The sequence below is a fragment of the Bufo gargarizans genome, chromosome 5 (assembly GCF_014858855.1).
Source record: "Bufo gargarizans isolate SCDJY-AF-19 chromosome 5, ASM1485885v1, whole genome shotgun sequence".
In the NCBI taxonomy this organism is placed as follows: Eukaryota; Metazoa; Chordata; class Amphibia; order Anura; family Bufonidae; genus Bufo; species Bufo gargarizans.
Genome location: NC_058084.1, coordinates 459,939,385 through 459,961,939, shown reverse-complemented (window position 1 = coordinate 459,961,939; position 22,555 = coordinate 459,939,385). Strand labels below are relative to the sequence as shown.

Genomic DNA, 22,555 nt, shown 5'->3' with positions numbered 1-22,555 from the left:
GCAGAGGTCAGAGGTCCCACCTCTGAGACCCGCAACTATGTCTAGAACGGCCAACCTCCATTCACTTCTATGGGAGTGCTCCACTTCTCCGTGGGACCCGTTCTAGAGATAGAGGTGGGACCCGCACCTATCAGATGATGATGGCATATCCTCCTAGCGATATGCCACCAATATGTGAGATGGGCCAACTGCAAATATAGGTGTGGTTCTAAGGTATGTGTACCCCTCTGCTGCCCCAGTGCCTCTATACAGACATAGAGGCAAAAACTGAGCAGCCGCAAAAATCCCAAAGTGTCCCAGTGCAAAATGTGCCTAAACAGGGGGTTCACAATAAGGAAAGAGGCTCTAAGGCATGAGACCCACTACTGATGCCTCCACACCCCCCGCCCATAATGGGTAGGAGGACATTGCAACTGTTTTCCCTCCCATTTTCCTTCTGAATGTGGAAGAGACCCTTAGCCCTGCCGTTCTCAGTCTCCCTGTACCCTTCTTTAACCTCAGGGGACGTCCTAAGCGCTTTAACCCTGCCCATGAAGAGAAGTCAATGATGCCAATACAAGCTATAGACTTGGACCTCCTACCCAACAGAGGGGTTATGCTATACAGTATATACCACTGGGTTCAGTAGCAGTCCTTAGGGTCTGAGGAGATATTGTCTTTCCATTGCGATTCCATCATAGAAGGAAAATGAGAGTCATGGTGGCCATGGTGGCCATGGTGCATTTCTAGGATTAGAAGACCGAGGGCCAACAAGTCCACATCCTCCTGTACCATGAAGAGGGGACCTCTTCATTTCTTTTGCAACAAAATCCATTCAGTCGTTTCTTAATCCTATATGTGTCTGGGAAAGCAGGGTGACCTCCAGTATCCAGTGATCACCCCCAGATTTACTAAACTCCTGACTGACAAATACTGGATGTATTAAAGGGAAATGCTCCTTAAAGGGGAAAGAGCAGAAATTGTGATGAAATATTCCACATTCCACGTTGATTATGAGGCCTGCGGGCAAAGCTCCTTCTCTTCACGAGCTTATGTGACGTGTGATGAAATAACCAGGGCTTAAAGCTGTCTCCACAGAACGGGGGAGGCTCAGCCGCCTTCCTCTATAGCTTTTACACGTAATCGATCAGTGAAATAATTAAGTTCCAAATTTGTTTTAGATCAAATCTGGTCTCCAAGCAATGACTCTCTGCAACTACAACTCCCTGGGTGCCCTGATAGCGTGCAGACTGTTTTTGAAAAACAGGATAGGGCTGATGTCAGATCTTATTCCAGGGATATTACCATCTTAGAGGTGATGGTATATGGCTTTATGATCAGTGGGGTCTGACTTCGGGACCATCACTGATCCGGAGGATGAAGGAGTCACGGCGCTGGTGTAGCGCTGCGTCCTATATAGTTTCTACCAGCGCCTCAGCCTTCGAACTGTACATGGAACCAGACTTCCTAAATAAGTTTGTCAGCTCTATAGACTTGAATAGGGCCGAGGGTGAACTGTGCACAGAAATAAAGTAAAGGCGATGCAGGATCAGTGGGGATCCCAGAGATTGGCCCCCCACTGATCATAAAGTTATGCATATCCCAAATCCTGTGGCTTTCAAAGCATTTGGGGAGTTGACGGTTAGAGGATTTGATGCTCATTTATTGAGCCTTAAATGGAAACAGTCAACAAGTAGGTCAAATCTGATGATGAATCCTCACCCACAGCTACAGATGACCCCTTGCCTGCTGTTCTGGTCATTCGGCCTTGTTTATCCAAAGGTAAAACACGTAGTCCCCAAAGGAGATCACTGTTGGCCCCAACTAAAGACCATGGAAAGCGGGTTCCTACAGACTAAAAGTGTAATTTGTTCACACTGGAATATATTATATTTCAGTAGACTTTATACAACATAATTTGGGCACTGAATTAGTAAGATAATCACTGGCCTCCTTCGACAACCTATGAAAATTTTTGTCAAGAATAACTCCATGTGACGCAATGAGAATTTGGGACCCATGAAGGACTCATTCACCTTTATGCGGGATTTGAGGTTTTCGTGAAGCCGGAAGCCAATCTGTACTGCCTCTTCCTTCATAGTGGTGATGATACAGAGATGCTTAGAGATGCGATCTGCCAAGAGAGAACAAAATGAAAAGGATGTCAAAAATCAAGCAAAAGAAACATAATATAAAGGGGGGGGGGGGGGGTCTTTATATATCTAATTAACATTCACCACACAGTCAGCAAATGTAAAGTCCATCATCTCTATAGTATATCCTGCAACATATATAAATCCTGGAAACCATCAACAAGTAGGTCAGTTGCTGTTCATAGATCTTATTTTGTTGTTTTTTTGTATTAGTGTGAATATGTAAGGAAGATCAGATAATTAAAGGGTTAATCTACATAGTGCATAGGGAAAATATAGATGGTGGTTCCATGCCAAGAATGACTCTCTATGAGCCAGACCAGAGAGCCGCTTGGAAAGGACAGAAAAAGATTTCCCACAGCCAAGACGGCCTATATTTAAAAAGGTTGTCTTTGTGACTTTCTAGAACTGAGCCATAAACAACTTCAAACCCCCAGACCAGACTCCTTAAATACAGACCCCCAAACCAGCCCCCTAAACTAATACAGACCCCAGGTCAGATCCTCTAATCTAATACATACTTCAGACCAGATCCCCTAAACAACATAGACCCCAGACCAGCCCCCTAAAATAATACAGACCCCAGACTCTCTAAAAATACAGACACCAAACCAGACCGTAAAAAATACAGATCCCAGACCAGACTCCCTAAATAAGTAGAGACCCCAGAGTAAACCATCCTAAAGTACCGACACCAGACCATACCCGCTAAATAAATACAGACCCCCTAAACAGACCCTCTAAAAATACAGACCCCAAACCGGACCCCCTAAAAAAATACAGCTCCCAGACCAGACTCCCTAAATAAGTACAGACGCCAGAGTAAACCATCCTAAAATACCGACACCAGACCACACTCGCTAAATAAATACAGACCCCCCTAAAAATACAGACTCCAAACCAAACCCTCTAAAAATAGATCCCAGACCATTATAAATACAGACCCCAGACCCCCTCAAAAAAATACATACCTCAAACCAGCCCCCTAAATACAGACCTGAGGTCGGACCCCCTAACAGACAGACACCAGACCAGACTCCCTATATAAATACAACCCCCATATCATAACCCTTAACTAAAAACAGACCTCAAAATAGACCCTCTAAACAAATACAGACCCAAGACCATAACATCTAAACTAATGTAGACTCCAGACCAGAACCACTAAACTAATATATACTCCAGATCAGAACGCCTAAACTAATGCAGACTCTAGATCAGAACGCCTAAAGTTATACAGATACCAGACCCGACCCCCTGAAGTAATACAGACCTCAGACCAGATCCCCTGAAGTAATACAGACCCCAGACCAGACCCCCTGAAGTAATACCGACATCAGACCCCCCTGAAGTAATACAGACCTCAGACCCCCTGAAGTAATACAGACCTCAGACCCCCTGAAGTATTACAGTCCTCAGGCCTGACCCCCTGAAGTAATACAGTCCCCATACCAGACCCCCTGGAGTAATACAGACCCCAGACCAGACCCCCTATTCAAATACAGACCCCAGACTTCTGTTCCCTACCAGGAGGTCTCCACAGAGAACTTGAAGAGGACCACAGGAATAGGTATCCCAGAAGACTTGTCTACTCTTGCAGTAGTTCAGGAGGTCTACCCTTTCTTTGAGATTGTAGGCAGGAAAAAAGTCAGCAGCCATACTGGTTATCACCCAGCTTTCCCAGAACCAGATAAAACTTCTGAATAGAATTTGTTAATGACGAGAACTTAAAGGGTAAATGCTCTGTCCATCCACAATGATATTCTTTTCTTATGACTATTCTGCTTCCGATCATTTACACAGGTAAGTGTCACGTACGTCAAGCACTGAAGGATCTGTCCAGGAGAACCTCGGGCTGACTCCTGGAATGCCAAGCGTATTCTTAATTTTTCCTCATTGACGAGAAGACTGATATCAGCAAACAAACACTATTCCTCTATCGCAGGGACTTGTTGAGCCCACCCAATGCCTGCCTGACATGCCCGGGCGTACGACGAGCGAAGGCCCCGGCAATGCCTGGAGTAGTATATTTATAAAGTATAAGGCACGTTCCTTGTAACTTCCTCGCTTAATCCCTGCAAACAATTCTGCGCTGAGCCCAGAGTCAACGCGGCCTCCTATGACTCATGTCATTGCTTCTCAGCAGGAGAAAAGGCAAACAAACCCAGAATTTCCTCTTCTGTCCACACTTGCGGTGGCGGCAGCGCCGTTCAGGGCAAGTCACTAAAGGAATCTACATCCGGTCGGTGACCTAAAACGTGACTGTGGAGAAATATATGCCATAGAAATCCTATACAAGGATGTCATGTATGGACTGGAAGACTGTCTGTACTCAATCAATGGAGACCATTAGCACCATCATCACCTCCCTCATACCCAACAGTCTCGGTTTTCCCCCAGGTCTGCTATGTTACGGCACCTATTACAGGGTGTAATGGAGTCATAGAGAGTAAGATACAAACGTATTGTTTAAACTGTGTAACCAATCAAATGACCACAGGTTCAAGTACCCAATGAGTTTTTAATATATTAAAATATATAAGAAAATGTTCTAAAATTCAAATCAATCCCCTTTTACCATTCATAATATAAAAATAATAATAATAAAAAAATAATAATAATATACTGTAACTGTCATCACATTTTTCTAAAAATGTGATTTATCCTGCACGGTGAACTCCGCCTAAAAAAAATCAGAATGCGAGAATTGCCATTTTCTTACCTTTCCCCAAAAAAATAAATAAAAATATGATCAAAAAGTCTCATGTTCCCTAAAATGATCTCAATAAAAACTAAGGCTCCCCCCACAAAAAAGAACAGTCAAATTTTTTTAATAACAGTAAAACCTAATAAAATCTAGATAAATTTGGTTTTCCAATAAAAAGAAAAACAAACGTCAATGGTGGAATGGCGTAAAGTTACGGCTCTTGGAAAGCGAGGAGAAAAAAAAAAAAAATTTCATCTGAAAATGCCTGGTCCTGAAGGGGTTAAAAAAAATAAGCGTTTTTTACCTGTTGATGCAAAATCAAATGTAAAAAAAAAAAACAGAGGAAAGGTGCCTTTTTCCTGAGCCTTACGCAGCAGAAGGTTTCCGTAATTCCCACGATGATTATTCCACAGCAGATGTGAGTGTCCACATAATGCTTCTTAGACTTGGCCGAATCCTACCTGCTTAGCTGAATAGGCACAGGTAATCTGCCTGGATGTTCTCTGTATTTCAGAACTTGTACATTTTACAGGAAATCTCATGGGCAGGATAAAGTTTACTGATACAAACAATGTAACGTGGGATGACACAAAAGTAACAAAGCTGCAAATATTTCTCTGGGCTTTAAAGGGGTTCTGCAGTTTTTTTAAACTGATGATCTATCCTCTGGATAGATCAGCATCTGATCGGCGGGGGTCCCGGATGTCGGCTGTTTGAGAAGGCAGAGGCGTTGGCAGTAGCGCCGCGGCCTTCTCGCTGTTTTTCCCGCAGGCCCAGTGACGTCACGACTAGTATCACTGGCCTGGGCGCTGCTAAGCTACTGTCACCACCAGACATCTGAGAAGCTCTGACAGATGCCTTTCAGAACCTCCTCCTTGAGCTTCCTTTGTTTTGGTTTTCAGTTCCTCATCTCGTTAGCCTCTCTCAGCTGTCATGTAGTTGGACTGATTGCATCCCTTTAAATTCCTCCCCATAATGCATCAGTGTGCGGCTTATACAATTTCCTGGAGCGTGTGTGCATGCTGATCCTATTTCCCAGTCTTCTACAAGATAAGTGTTGTGCATTCATTTGTGATTTTCTGTTTGCTGGATCCCAGGTGACCCTGACTCCCTCCGTGTCTAGTGTAGGGAGCCAGTGGTCGTGTCCCCTCACTATTATAGGGTGTTCAGGTGTTATACAGTCGAGGTACGAGGATATGCGATCATCTACCATTGGGATTTTCGCATAGGCTGAGCAGTCAGGGAGAGTGCCAGGTCTGATGCAGGGGTCTCCCTTTTTGTTCTTTAGTTTTGGATCCAGTGAGTCATATATTCATTTTGTGTTGTCTTGTTTCCTGTACACCTTCCGTGACAGCTACATTCAAGTGAACAGAGCTTAGCCCCACCCAGACCAGTGATACTAGTCGTGACGTCACCGGGCCAGCGGTAAACAGCGAGAAGGCCGCGGCGCTACTGCCAGCGCCTCTACCTTCTCAAACAGCTGATCGGCGGGGGTCCCGGATGTCGGACCCCCGCCGATCAGATGCTTAAAAAAACTGCAGAACCCCTTTAAGTACTGGATCCTTCATATCGGATACTTGATCAAAGGAGTCTAAAGCCTCATTCACACATCAGTGTTTCACGGACGTGTGCTGTACGCGTTCTCCGCGGACAGCGCACGTCCCCATTCATTATGTGTGTATTCAGAAATCAGTGTTTTAGCCCGGTCCGTGGGACAGTGTTTTTAGCACGGATGTATGCTCTATTTTGTCCGTGTTCACCGATCCATCTCATCCATTATAGCCTACATGCACACAAACGTTGTTTGTTTCCGTGTCCGTTCCGTTTTTTTTGCGGATAGGATGCGGACCCATTCATTTCTATGGGTCCACAAAAAATGCAGACAGCACACCGTGTGCTGTCCGCCTCAGTATGTCCATTCCGTAGCTACGCAAAAAAAAAAATAGAACATGTCCTATTTTTGTCCGTTTTAGGCATTGTTACAATGGATCCGCAAAAAAAAAAAAATGGATGGTATACGGATGTCATCCGTTTTTTTTTTTGCGGACTGCAAAACACAAATACGATCGTGTGCACCTAGCCATAGTCTATGGGTCCGTGAAAACCACGGATGCAACACAGATGCCATCCGTGTTTCACGGATCATTAAGAAGAGATGCTTTGAAAATTATTTTTCAGCTGTTCAGTGTCAGTGAAACACGGATGCAACACGGACAGCAAAAATCAGACACACGGACCCAACACGGACAGCTTCACGGATGCATCACTGACAACCTGCTCACGAATTTGAGAACGGGCATGGACGCGTGAATAAGGGTTTAGCCTGGTGCAGATTAAAGCCTTAAAAAGTTGATTCCTCTCCTGATTTGACATTTCCGGGTCGGTAAGAAAACTAAAGTTAAAAGCTATGACCACTTTTGGGGATAGGTTTTTTTATAATTGCATTTTACTCATTTGGGGCTACAAATATTGAGCTGATCTGCCACAAAGGGTTAAATGTTTTTTTAGCTGTGTTAATCCTACTTTCAATTTCACTTTGCGCCGGTTGTATAATAACCCATTTCTCTAAATTACTAAGAAGTGATAAACACTTATTTAAGCCACATTCTCATCAGTAAGATAAGAACTGAGCTCTAATGAGTGTTTATCATGTCAGAGAGCAAAGATAAGGAGTCCGTCAGTTCCCTACCTGACTGACGGAGAGAAAATCCAGATCCTGCTAGTAGAGCATCTCAGCTCTGTACAGAGAAAAGGACTATTTTTTTAAATAAATAATCGAAAAAAAATGATTTTTAGCTCATAATGAGTACAATGCACTAATTAAAAAAATTGACACAAAAGGTGTACATAGCCTTTAAGGATTCCAGGTTTAAAACTCACATCAGGAGGTGTAGACCTTGTATGAAGAAAAGTACCCCTTAGGCCTCATGCATACGACATGATGTATTTTGCAGTCCGCAAAAAATGGACATCCGTGTGCATTATGTATTTTTGTGGAATGGAACAGCCGGCCCCTAATAGAACAGTCCTATCCTTGGCCGTAATGCGGACAATAATAGGACATGTTCTATTTTTTAGCAGAATGAAAATACGGACATATGGAAACAGAATGCCCATGGAGTAACTTCCTTTTTTTTTTTTTTGCGGACCCATTGAAATGAATGGTTATGCATACGGTCCGCAAAAAAAAAAAAAAGAAAAAAAACTTAACGGACATGGAAAGAAAATATGTTTGTGTGCATGAGCCCTTATCAGATGCCATCTGGGTGAGCTCGCCTGTGAGAGGTTGCAGGGAAGTTTTAGGTTCTGAGAATGAGAAGCCCTTTTGACACCGCTAAACAAGGTCCGGGGGTTAAAAGGGTTGTTCCATTAAGACAACTTATCCACAGGATAACTGATAAGTATGACTACTGGGGTCCAGGAGGATCATAAGAATGGGGGCCCAATCTTCCCATTTGAATAGTTGTAGAGAAGTATGTGTGAGAAGAAGCGCTTGTGTCTCTAAAACCGAATAGAGAGGGAGAAGGGGCCAGCACCAGTCATGATTGTCCTGTGTCCTGTACCTCCTCCATCACCGGAGCTCTGCTTCTGGTCCCTGCTGGACCGGAAGAGTGACATGCCATCTACATGCATGTCTCCGCTGCTGGCGAATCAGTGGCCTCAGTGGTGACGGCTTCTGACCGTCTGGTGTAAAGCACGTCATTGTCACTGGAGCAGTGGAAATGTGTTCTCTCGAGTGATGAATCTCCTCTCTCTCTGCCAGTCTTATGGAGAAATCTGGGTTTGGTGGAGGCCTGGAGAGTGCTACCTACCAGAATACATAGTGCCCACTGTAACATGTGGTGGAGGAGGGGGGTAATGATATCGGGATTTGCTTCCTTATTTCCAATGAAGAGTCATGTTAATTCCGCAGCACACAAAACATTTTACACAATGGTCCCTTCCACCTTTTTGGGACAGTTTGGGGACGGCTCTTTCCTGTTCCACGTTAGTGCTCCACACAGACATGTAGGATGAAGTTGGTGTGGAAGAATTCAAGTGGCTGCACATAGCCCGGACCTCAACCCCATCCAACACCTTGGGGATGAACTGAGACGTGGATCACCTACCATTTGGAAGTTCGTTGCACCTGAAAACTTTGGCTCCTTTCCAAATGACTATTCATAAGCAGAGCAAGAATTGTTGAGTCAGAGGTCCGCCGGGTCAATGTGATCAGCAGAAAGGCTTTTGTTTGTAAGTTCAACTTCAGAAAGCTTTCAATCTGGGAAATGATACAGGAAGAAACCATCTTGACGTGACTGCCAGGAGCCTCGGACACCTGCACTAAACACTTACTTTCTCTTAGCCTTTATTTCACAACCTCAGAGATTACGAAGGTGACATGAACCACATGCCCTCAGGGGTTCTACGGCGCACAACCTGCATGTTCTGTCAATCGACCTCCTCTGCCAAGGGCACTTCATGCTGATGACAGAGGTAATTGGAAATGCAGTGTCTTGATATATCTGTATTCAATGAGACTTCTTTGATTTGACATCCAATAATCCAGAACATCTGAAACCTTGCTGTATGCACCAAAGCTACTTGATGCTTCTGCTTCTGCTGGGATTTCCTGCTATGGGAGAGAGAGCTGAACTGCACAAGTATTCCATCGGCCTATGCTTCCATCAATATGACTTTCAATGGGGAAACGGTACTAAGAAATATATCTTGAACTGAAGATGATTGGCGGTATGTACCAAAGCAACTTGAGAGTGATTCTCCTTGTGTTAGAATCTCCTGCTATGAGAGAGGGCTGGACTACACAAGTACAGCGATGCTTCAAAAGAATGACTTTCAATTGTACGGAACACAACTATATTTCGGACTGAAATGATTGGCTGTATATAACAAAGCTACTTGATGGGGATTCTGCCTGTGCTGGGATTTCCTGCTATGGGAGAGAGCTGACCGATTCAGTGTCTGGACACAGAGCTGTTATTGTTGAAATTAAACTAAAACCTGACCATTTTGAAAGGGGCTGAAATTAGAGCCAGCTTATACTGTATACAGGAAGATTATTTTCTGGACAATGCCTTGCAAAAAAGGTGCTCAGTTCCACAACCACAACAAACTGTTAAGGGTCCATTCACATGACCATGTTTTCGGTCCGCATCCAATCCACATTTTTTTAGATCGGATCCAAACCCATACATTTAAGTGGGGCTCCAAAAGATGTGCTGTCCATATCCGTATGTCAATTCCGCGGCACTGCAAAAAAAAAAATATAGAACATATCCTTTTTTTGTGCGTTTAGCAGACAAAGGGGGCGGGATGTGCTGATCCGCAAAATGCGGAATGTACACAGCTGGTATCCGTGCTTTGTGGATCCGCAATTTGCCTCAACGGTGATGTGTCCCCAAGTAGCATGTGACTCCGCAGCGAAGTGCCATTTGGAGCACAACGCCGTACATTGTGCATCTCAATCCCATTCACTGGCTAGAGCAGCGATCGTAACTCCGTCCGTATCCTGACTAGAAGGAAATAAGTCGAGTGGCACTGCTGCCACTTCATAGTCTATCAAGCACAGCGCCGTACATTGTGCAACTCAATCCCATTCACTTGAATGGGACTACCTTAGTTGCACAAAGGCAGTGTGACTGACGGGCGTGACATCACAGGCCCAGGAAATACTCCCTTCCAACAGCTCATTGGCAGGGATCCCGGGAGTCGAATCCCCACTGATCAGATATTGATGACCTGATAAATCAGGAGTTAAACAAGGTTTTCTCCAGTCCCAGCCATTACTGTGGTAGCCATTCATAGCCACAATCTCGGTGGTGATCAGGCAGGCACTGCAACATTGTACGGGGAGGACTTAGATAGTCCACAAGCCTTTCTCTTCGGCCTGTGTAAGCGTCACATCTCATATTCATGTCATGAACCAGCAGGCTCAGGATGAGCAGTGGTGGTGATTTCACCAGTAAGCAATGTTGGCTCAGCGCCTGCAGCCTATGAGGCCTCCTTGGAGAGATCTTCGACAAGACCCTGATGTCTAATACATGATGAAATCTAGTTCTTGGTGCTGTATACCTCAGAGGTTAAACTAAAGCCAGCGTGAAAGAGCGCGGCATACTTAATCTGCTAACCAAATATGAGCTGGATACCTTTACCGATTATATCCCACTCTCTGCTGTAGGTAAAAAAAATAGAATTATGTCCATCTTTCAAGCTCATAGCGAGTCAAGTAAGCATGAGAAGGAGCTGACGAGGCGCTGACAAATGGACTGTCACTGGGCTCAATGGGCGTCTCTGACTCCGCTGTCACTCATGTCTGTTCGCTGACTGCACCGCGAAAGGTCACCAAGCACTTACACAAACTTCCTCAACACTTCACACTCTTCCTCTAGGAACATGTACCAACCCGTGCAAAAGAGAAAAGCTTACCGAGAAGAGCTCGAGAAAACGTTTAACCCATAGGGATACACTGTAAAAAGAGGGACAAAAGAAAAAAGAAAGGTAATAGCATCTGCTCGCCCAACCTGGGCATCGTGATCAGTCTGGATCGCCACCACTATGATTGCCACCCAGTTGGCTCTGACCAACTGTATATACAGCGCTGAGGGCTCACCAAAATTTCCCAATATTGGCACCATGGGCCACCTTCTCTCTATCATGGGGTGGTACAGGAGAATCTATATCCTTACATTTCCCTTGCGTAGACACAGGAGGGAATTTATTAAGACAGGCATTTCTTAAACCAGTCTTAGTAAAAAGTGAGCTGGTGTAAGACATGACAAATATACATAGGGCGCGCGCCTCTCAATAATTCTGGAGTAACTCGGGAGGTCCGTGCGCCAGAAACAGAAATCTTCTCCAGTTAAGATATAGCATTGAGTTCTTGTGAATTTGTGCCAGTTTTCTGGCTCATGTAATATTACATTTGAAGGGCCATGTAGGCTCCACCCTGCCCACTTTTTTTTTTAGAAAAGTGGTGAGCCTGGCATAAAATGGAGCTTGTGCAAACATATGCAGTTTTTTAAAGCCAGAAACTTGCACAGGCCCCATCCCTTCCTGCACTAAAAAATTTAATTTTTATGCAAAAAAGGGCTTGCACGCTAGAGGGAGCTCAGGAGATTACTGCATACAGATATATACAGCCACCACTGGGAGAGCTCAGGAGATTAATACATACAGATATATACAGCCACCACTAGAGGGAGCTCAGGAGATTACTACATACAGATCTATACAACTACCACTAGAGGGAGCTCAGGAGACTACTACATATAGATATATACAGCCACCACTAGAGGGAGCTCAGGAGATTACTACATACAGATATATACAGACACCACTGGGAGACCTCAGGAGATTACTATATACAGATATATACAGCCACCACTAGAGGGAGCTCAGAAGATTACTGAAAACAGATATATACAGCCACCACTAGAGGGAGCTCAGGAGATTAATACATACAGATATATACAGCCACCACTAGAGGGAGCTCAGAAGTTTATTGCATATAGATATATACAGCCACCACTAGAGGAAGCTCAGGAGATTATTGCATACAGATATATACAGCCACCACTAGAGGGAGCTCAGGAGATTACTACATACAGATATATACAGCCACCACTAGAGGGAGCTCAGGAGATTGCTGCATACAGATACATACAGTCACCACTAGAGGGAGCTCAGGAGATTACTGAATACAGATATATACAGCCACCACTAGAGGGAGCTCAGGAGATTACTGCATACATATACATACAGTCACCACTAGAGGGAGCTCAGGAGATTACTGAATACAGATTTATACAGCCACCACTAGAGGGAGCTCAGGAGATTACTGCATACAGATATATACAGCCACCACTAGAGGGAGCTCAGGAGATTACTGCATACAGATACATACAGTCACCACTAGGGGGAGCGCAGGAGATTACTGCATACAGATATATACAGCCACCACTAGAGGGAGCTCAGGAGATTAATACATACAGATATATACAGCCACCACTAGAGGGAGCTCAGGAGATTACTGCATACAGATTTATACAGCCACCACTAGAGGGAGCTCAGGAGATTACTGCATACAGATATATACAGCCACCACTAGAGGGAGCTCAGGAGATTACTGCATACAGATATATACAGCCACCATAGAGGGAGCTCAGAAGATTACTACATACAGATATATACAGCCACCACTAGCGGGAGCTCAGGAGATTAATACATACAGATATATACAGCCACCACTAGAGGGAGCTCAGAAGATTACTACATATAGATATATACAGCCACCACTAGAGGGAGCTCAGGAGATTACTGCATACAGATATATACAGCCACCACTAGAGGGAACTAAGGAGCTTACTGCATACAGAGGGAGCTCAGGAGATTACTGCATACAGATATATACAGCCACCACTAGCGGGAGCTCAGGAGATTACTACATACAGATATATACAGCCACCACTACAGGGAGTTCAGGAGATTACTACATACAGATATATACAGCCACCACTAGAGGGAGCTCAGGAGATTACTACATACAGATATATACAGCCACCACTAGAGGGAGCTCAGGAGATTCCTGAATACAGATATATACAGCAACCACTAGAGGGAGCTCAGGAGATTACTACATACAGATATATACAGCCACCACTAGAGGGAGCTCAGGAGATTACTGCATACAGATATATATACAGCCACCACTAGAGGGAGCTCATGAGATTACTACATACAGATATATACAGCCACCACTAGAGGGAGCTCAGGAGATTACTAAATGCAGATATATACAGCCACCACTAGAGGGAGCTCAGGGGATTACTGCATACAGATATATACAGCCACCATAGGAGGGAGCTCAGGAGATTACTACCTACAGATATATACAGCCACCACTAGAGGGAGCTCAGGAGATTACTGCATACAGATATATACAGCCACCACTAGAGGGAGCTCAGGGGATTACTGCATACAGATATATACAGCCATCACTGGGAGAGCTCAGGAGATTACTGAGCTCTCCCAATGTCACACCCTCCCAGCAAACACAGACATTTAACATATTCCCAGATAGCTCAAGTCTGAGTGCATATCATTAGGTGAATGGCACTCAGAGTACACAAATACAATAAAATTAGCTATCTGGGTACCATTTTTTAGTCCATACGGATGGTTGTGCAAGTTTTCCAATTCTGCACAACCCCATTAAGCAGGCCAATCACATAAGATGACAGCCAAATGCTCCAGGCAGCTGTCACTCCCAATCCCCCATACACGTGCATGCTTGGCTAAGCTGAGCATACATGTACTATAAATAAAAGAGGGTTGAAAGCTGCTGCCAAATGGATCTTGCATACTGATATCCCACACACCTGACCTTTACTCCCTCCCAGCCCCCCCCCCCCCCCAGACATCTGCCACTTGGGGGTAGACGGGAGACCCCCATAATCATCAAATGGTCGATCCCACCAAAATCAGAGGGTTCAGCCTAGCCTGGAGGATAATAGCAGAATTATGCATTCAGCTCTGGATGTTACTGGATTACAAAATATGATGAAAGAATTTTGACTGGAGAACAAGACTATAGAAAAATCGGCAAAACAAAAGTATATCAAAGTAAAAGCAAACTGACTCAACATTGTCTGTACTTTTAATCTGCGTAATAAAAAGCTAAACTTAAGTTGGTGCCCCCCACCACCACCACCACCCCTGGCCCCCAAGCAAAACACTCTGCATGCTACTTGAACTTAAAAAGTTAATGTAAAAGAAGACAAAACGGGAAAAGCTGACAAATGTCAACGACTAGAATAAAAATAAAGAAAAAGCCGGAATCAGTCATTGATCCTCTACTTGGGAGTTACAGGCAAAAATGAAATATCAAAGTACAATAATTTCCTCCTTTCGGCAGAGAAACTATCAAAGCAGAAATAAAAAAACATAGAAATGTAAAAGCAATAGAAGTACATCCCCTCCAGATGCCTCCTCGCAGCTACTGGAAAAAAATGACAACAGGGGCTTGAATAAAAAATAAAAATAATCAGAAATCCTGTAAATAACACAAATAAAACAAAAGCTTGTCAAAGTGTGAAAGCGAAAAGGAAGCAGCCCAAGGACCTGACATTCCAGGTCACGGATTAGCAGCACTGAATCCAGGTCAAGACCAAACCGCTGGAGACCAACGACTAGAGAGGCCTGAAGCAGCAAGAAGAAGAGAAGAATCAAAGAAAGGAAGAAGAAAAGCAAAGAGGGGAAAATGGTAAAAATAAAACTAGAAAGGCTGGAATAAAACAACGAGAGCATCAATCAAAAGTAACCGACTGCAAAAAACAGACTTGTCCAAAAAGGCAGAGCAGATGTGTGTGAGGATTACTTCATTACAGGCTAAAAACCATGTTGTAGTAAGGATTCGGGTGAAGGTCACAGAGAGCATAATAAACATTCATATTACATATATTATTATAGAACATTCACCGATACTGACACATTACCATGTAATAAAAAAAATCTACGATAAACACATTTTACACATATTAATACACATATTTTTGTTCAGTATGTCCTTTTAGCTCCAACCTCCATCTTTCTAATCCATTTGCATAGCTAACAATACTGTACTACTGTATATTACTGCTTCTATGTACAAGAATATAACTACTATAATACTGCTCCTATGTACAAGAATATAACTACTATAATACTGCTCCTATGTACAGGAATATAACTACTATAATACTGCTCCTATGTACAAGAATATAACTACTATAATACTGCTCCTATGTACAAGAATATAACTACTATAATACTGCTCCTATGTACAAGAATATAACTACTATAATACTGCTCCTATGTACAAGAATATACCTACTATAATACTGCTCCTATGTACAAGAATATACCTACTATAATACTGCCTCCTATGTACAAGAATATAACTACTATAATACTGCTCCTATGTACAAGAATATAACTACTATAATACTGCTCCTATGTACAAGAATATAACTACTATAATACTGCTCCTATGTACAAGAATATAACTGCTTTAACACTGCCTTCTATGTACAAGAATATAACTACTATAATACTGCTCCTATGTACAAGAATATAACTACTATAATACTGCTCCTATGTACAGGAATATAACTACTATAATACTGCTCCTATGTACAATAATATAACTACTATAATACTGCTCCTATGTACAAGAATATAACTACTATAATACTGCCCCTATGTACAGGAATATAACTACTATAATACTGCTCCCTATGTACAAGAATATAACTACTATAATACTGCTCCTATGTACAAGAATATAACTACTATAATACTGCTCCCTATGTACAAGAATATAACTACTATAATACTGCTCCTATGTACAAGAATATAACTACCATAATACTGCTCCTATGTACAAGAATATAACTACTATAATACTGCTCCTATGTACAAGAATATAACTACTATAATACTGCCTCCTATGTACAAGAATATAACTACTATAATACTGCTCCTATGTACAATAATATAACTACTATAATACCGCTCCTATGTACAAGAATATAACTACTATAATACTGCTCCTATGTATAAGAATTTAACTACTATAATACTGCTCCTATGTACAAGAATATAACTACTATAATACCGCTCCTATGTACAAGAATATAACTACTATAATACTGCTCCTATGTACAAGAATATAACTACTATAATACTGCTCCTATGTACAAGAATATAACTACCATAATACTGCTCCTATGTACAAGAATATAATTACTATAATACTGCTCCTATGTACAATAATATAACTACTATAATACTGCTCCTATGTACAGGAATATAACTACTATAATACCGCTCCTATGTACAAGAATATAACTACTATAATACTGCCTCCTATGTACAAGAATATAACTACTATAATACCGCTCCTATGTACAATAATATAACTACTATAATACTGCCTCCTATGTACAGGAATATAACTACTATAATACTGCCTCCTATGTACAGGAATATAACTACTATAATACCGCTCCTATGTACAAGAATATAACTACTATAATACTGCTCCTATGTATAAGAATTTAACCACTATAATACTGCCTCCTATGTATAAGAATATAAGTACTACAATACTGCTCCTATGTATAAGAATATAACTAATATAATACTACCTCCTATATACAAGAATATAACTACTATAATACTGCTCCTATGTACAAGAATTAAACTACTATAATACTGCTCCTATGTACAAGACTATAACTACTATAATACTGCTCCTATGTACAGGAATATAACTACTATAATACTGCTCCTATGTACAAGAATATAACTGCTATAATACTTCCTCCTATGTACAAGAATATAACTACTATAATACTGCCTCCTATGTACAAGAATATAACTACTATAATACTGCTACTATGTACAAGAAAATAATTACTATAATACTGCTCCTATGTACAAGAATATACCTACTATAATACTGCTCCTATGTACAAGAATATACCTACTATAATACTGCCTCCTATGTACAAGAATATAACTACTATAATACTGCTCCTATGTACAAGAATATAACTACTATAATACTGCTCCTATGTACAAGAATATAACTACTATAATACTGCTCCTATGTACAAGAATATAAACTGCTTAAACTACTGCCTTCTATGTACAAGAATATAACTACTATAATACTGCTCCTAGTACAAGAATATAACTACTATAATACTGCTCCTATGTACAGGAATATAACTACTATAATACTGCTCCTATGTACAAGAATATAACTACTATAATACTGCTCCTATGTACAAGAATATACTACTATAATACTGCCCTATGTACAGGAATATAACTACTATAATATGCTCCCTATGTACAAGAATATAACTACTATAATACTGCTCCTATGTACAAGAATATAACTACCATAATACTGCTCCTAGTACATAATATAACTATATTAATACTGCTCCTATGTACAAGAATATAACTACTATAATACTGCCGCCTATGTACAAGAATATAACTACTATAATACTGCTCCTATGTACAATCATATAACTACTATAATACTGCTCCTATGTACAAGAATATAACTACTATAATACTGCCTCCTATGTACAAGAATATAACTACTATAATACTGCTCCTATGTACAATAATATAACTACTATAATACTGCTCCTATGTACAAGAATATAACTACTATAATACTGCTCCTATGTACAAGAATATAACTACTATAATACTGCTCCTATGTATAAGAATTTAACTACTATAATACTGCTCCTATGTACAAGAATATAACTACTATAATACCGCTCCTATGTACAAGAATATAACTACTATAATACTGCTCCTATGTACAAGAATATAACTACTATAATACTGCTCCTATGTACAAGAATATAACTACCATAATACTGCTCCTATGTACAAGAATATAATTACTATAATACTGCTCCTATGTACAATAATATAACTACTATAATACTGCTCCTATGTACAGGAATATAACTACTATAATACCGCTCCTATGTACAATAATATAACTACTATAATACTGCCTCCTATGTACAGGAATATAACTACTATAATACTGCCTCCTATGTACAGGAATATAACTACTATAATACCGCTCCTATGTACAAGAATATAACTACTATAATACTGCTCCTATGTATAAGAATTTAACCACTATAATACTGCCTCCTATGTATAAGAATATAAGTACTACAATACTGCTCCTATGTATAAGAATATAACTAATATAATACTACCTCCTATATACAAGAATATAACTACTATAATACTGCTCCTATGTACAAGAATTAAACTACTATAATACTGCTCCTATGTACAAGAATATAACTACTATAATACTGCTCCTATGTACAAGACTATAACTACTATAATACTGCTCCTATGTACAAGAATATAACTACTATAATACTGCTCCTATATACAAGAATATAACTGCTATAATACTTCCTCCTATGTACAAGAATATAACTACTATAATACTGCCTCCTATGTACAAGAATATAACTACTATAATACTCCTACTATGTACAAGAAAATAATTACTATAATACTGCTCCTATGTACAAGAATATAACTACTATAATACTGCTCCTATGTATAAGAATATAACTACTATAATACTGCTCCTATGTACAAGAATATAACTGCTATAATACTTCCTCCTATGTACAAGAATATAACTACTATAATACTGCACCTATGTACAAGAATATAACTACTATAATACTGCTCCTATGTGCAAGAATATAACTACTATAATACTGCTCCTATGTACAGGAATATAACTACTATAATACTGCTCCTATGTAGAAGAATATAACTACTATAATACTCCCCTCTATAAGCAATAATATACCATCAATAATATTAACCCCTTTCTATACAGCATTTTCTCATGGGCATGATATACGGTACAATGTATCAGTGTTACATCGTCTGAAGGGTTCCATGTCTTGGATCTCTTTATAACATGCAGTGGGAGGCGTTCTAGACACTTACCCTTAATGATTGATTCCGCTGCATATAAATCTCGTTTATAGGTCACCTGGAGCAGAAATGAACAGCGTTAATTACAGGGGACAGGAAGGATTCGGGTCACTATTGCCCCACAGCAGCACCTGCCATTGTCAGCACCTTTAACCAATCATTTTTTACATCTGTTGTCTCATAAAATACCTAAACAATGGGGCGACGCGGTTCAATTTTTCAGTTCCAAAAATTTTCAATTGAGGAGCAGCGCCAGAGGGGCAGATGCCTTCCTCGAAATGTACGGGAACCTTAAAAGAAAACTTCCATATGAATCCTGACTAAAACAATATCAAGTGTAATGTGTCTGCGCTGTTGCCTAGCAACAATCCAGAATGCACTGGATGATAACCCAAAATCTCCTGAATCTCCTCCACAATATTTTTCTTATAATGAAAGGCTACTGCCAACAAATCATCTGGTCCCTTCCCTGGGGTTTGCTTTCCGCCTGTGACATGCTGCTGTACAGGGTGCAGCCTGCAGCCTCTCCTGGGCCTCGGACCTGCCTCTGTGGTTCTCCAGCCTCCTGCCCACAATTTGGAATGATGGATACAACTGTAGGCTCGGCAGCATGTCATATGGCCACCCCTGCTTGGAAAGAATCATGGGATATCTAGTTATCAGAATTAGATTATTCTCTTGCAAAAAAAGAAAGAAAAAAAAAGGAGTCGTCGGTTCTTGTTTTTTAGCTGCCGCTCTACTATTCCCGCCATTAGCTCTTTGATTAAGACCGCCATATAACAGCACTTTGATTAAGACCGCCATATAACAGCTCTTTGATTAAGACCGCCATATAACAGCGCTTTCATTAAGACCGCCATATACCCTATTTTCGATTTTACCAAACCAACCAATTTAAAGGACTTCTGTCATCAAAAGCATGGATCTAAAACCGTCTCATCTGAGATATGGGACCCTGACAGCTGAAGAACATGGCTTTGGTGGCATCAGCCTCCATTCCTGCATTCCTGAGAAAACTGCACTTTTGTAAAATGCAAATGAGCCTCTGGGAGCAACGAGGGCAGTGTCTTTGCACCTCGCTGCTCCCAGAGGCTTCGCTACATCCTCTTTATGCTGTGCCCCCACCGCTAAGACCCACAGGCCAGGCAGTGAAAACATATTCACGCCTGTCCCTGAGTGCATTCTGCACATGCGCAGCAGCAAAGGGATGGAGACTGCCCGGCGGTCTCCATCCCTTTACTGCGTAGGTGCCGAATGTGCTCCTGCAAGACTTCAGGGTCAAGAGGGAATATGTTTTCACCGCCTGTCCTGTCAGTCTTAGCGGTGAGGGCATGAAGAGGAGTGAGCAGAGACTCTGGGGGCAGCGGGGTGCAACAGCACCGTTCTGATTGCACCCAGAGGCTCATTTGCATATTACAAAAGTGCATTTTTTTCTGGAATGTGGGAACGGAGGCTGATGGGACAAAGACCACGATCCTCAGCTGTCAAGGGCTCATGGGACGGTTTAAGGTCCATGTTTCTGATGACAGAAGCCCTTTAAGAACAGGCTTTTGCCTTCACTAAGGCTTCTTGTCTCCCGTGGCTGTATTGCATACGGCGGGTCCGCAATACACAGGACACCGGCCATGTGTATTTACTTGAATTGGTCCGCAAACCTGGAGATGCGGAACGAAACGGAAGGAACCACGGAACGTTTTGCGGGTTCTGTTTCGTGCTTCCGCTCCGCAAAAAGATGTCTTCCCTCTGTGCACTTTTTGCAACAAACAGATATGCCAGCGAAGAGAAAACTCTATCCACAAGCACATACCTTTACACGGCTAATACTTCTCACAGCTGAGGGTCTGTTACATCTGCATTTAGAGTAACACAAATCCCTGTCCAGTGCTGACAGGCGGTTACAATGTATCACTACAGGTAAAATGTATCAGTGCAGAATCCAGACTGAAAAGCCTCACATTGTGCTACCTAGACTAGATACAACTGTAACAAACCGTCAGCTGTGAAAAAGACACAAGGACAAAATACACACAAATAATACGGCTCATTTTTTAACTAGATCTCGACTGATAAGCCATAATCTCCTGCAGGAGGCGTGAGGCCGGAGCATCCTGGTCTGTCCCTAGTCTGTGTGGAGGTGAGCCACAGTGACGACACACACAGCATCTACACAATGGAAATGGCAGCCTGGCAAGTGTGAACCTGGCAGGAGAAGCACGCCGAGTGGCATGCTCCAGCTTGAGGTGCCATCTGCCATCACCCCACATAAGAAAACGGGAGCAAACACAGACACACCCAACGCACAGAGCCATACTATACTGTACTCATGGACTTGGCGCTGTGCTGTGTATTTTTGGCAGCCATGAAATTTTTGGGTCCAAATTCTCTGCCCTTTAGCTTCATGATATATCTCTATAGCACCCAGGGCTCAGTACTTCTAATACAGAGCTTGAAATGCTCTGCATAGACTTAGAATTGCACTAGTCTTCTGAATGCTCACAGCCACCACTAGGGGGAGCTCATAAGCGCACTGCATACTTTTAAAGGTAAGTTTATTTTATATATATATATAAAATATATATATATATATATATATATATATATATATATATATATACATATATATATAAAACTTTATATTGTTCGGAGAAAGTCAGAAAATAACATATCGGGGAGTTTTATTATAGCTGGCATCTCATAGAGCAGGCTTAATCTACTCTTCATTGGACTAAAATCTCCCAAATGTATTAACAGCCAGGGATTGGAAACAGCTGGGATGGGAGGGTTTTGAAAAGGTAAGTGACTTCTTATTTTCTTTATACAACTCTTGCCTCTACTTAAGTGTACTTGTTGGCAGGACAACTCATTAGTATCAAGGGGTTAACCTCTTCATGACATTTGCCATACATGTACAGCAGATCTTGATACTTTAAAGATGGCACTGGGTTTCTGCTGTTTCACATGATAATGCCCATCCCAGACATTTTATCCCCTCAGATGCTGTGGTCAATTGTGCCCATGGCCTCTAAGGTGGCTTTCTTCGGGGGCACGCTGAGATTGGAGAAGCCGTTCCTTGGTGGTGATAGGCTGGAGCCTGCTAGGCCTATCACAGATATATTGGACACCTGCAGGTGGCAGTGATCCATAAGAATATACTACATTTCCC

The 22,555-nt window shown here is 41.7% G+C and overlaps 1 protein-coding gene across 5 annotated transcripts in view; it reads right to left on the bottom strand.

The window, feature by feature from the left end:
* CRPPA (CDP-L-ribitol pyrophosphorylase A) overlaps positions 1-22,555 on the bottom strand; it is a 184,198-nt gene that overhangs the window by 102,334 nt on the left and 59,309 nt on the right. For all 5 annotated transcript variants that reach the window (XM_044294010.1, XM_044294012.1, XM_044294011.1 and 2 more), the window contains 2 exons: positions 19,405-19,450; positions 2,016-2,113 (listed from right to left, as the gene is read on the bottom strand). In XM_044294010.1, coding sequence (XP_044149945.1) covers positions 2,016-2,113; positions 19,405-19,450 — 144 coding nt within the window. The remainder of the gene's footprint in view (positions 1-2,015; positions 2,114-19,404; positions 19,451-22,555) is intronic.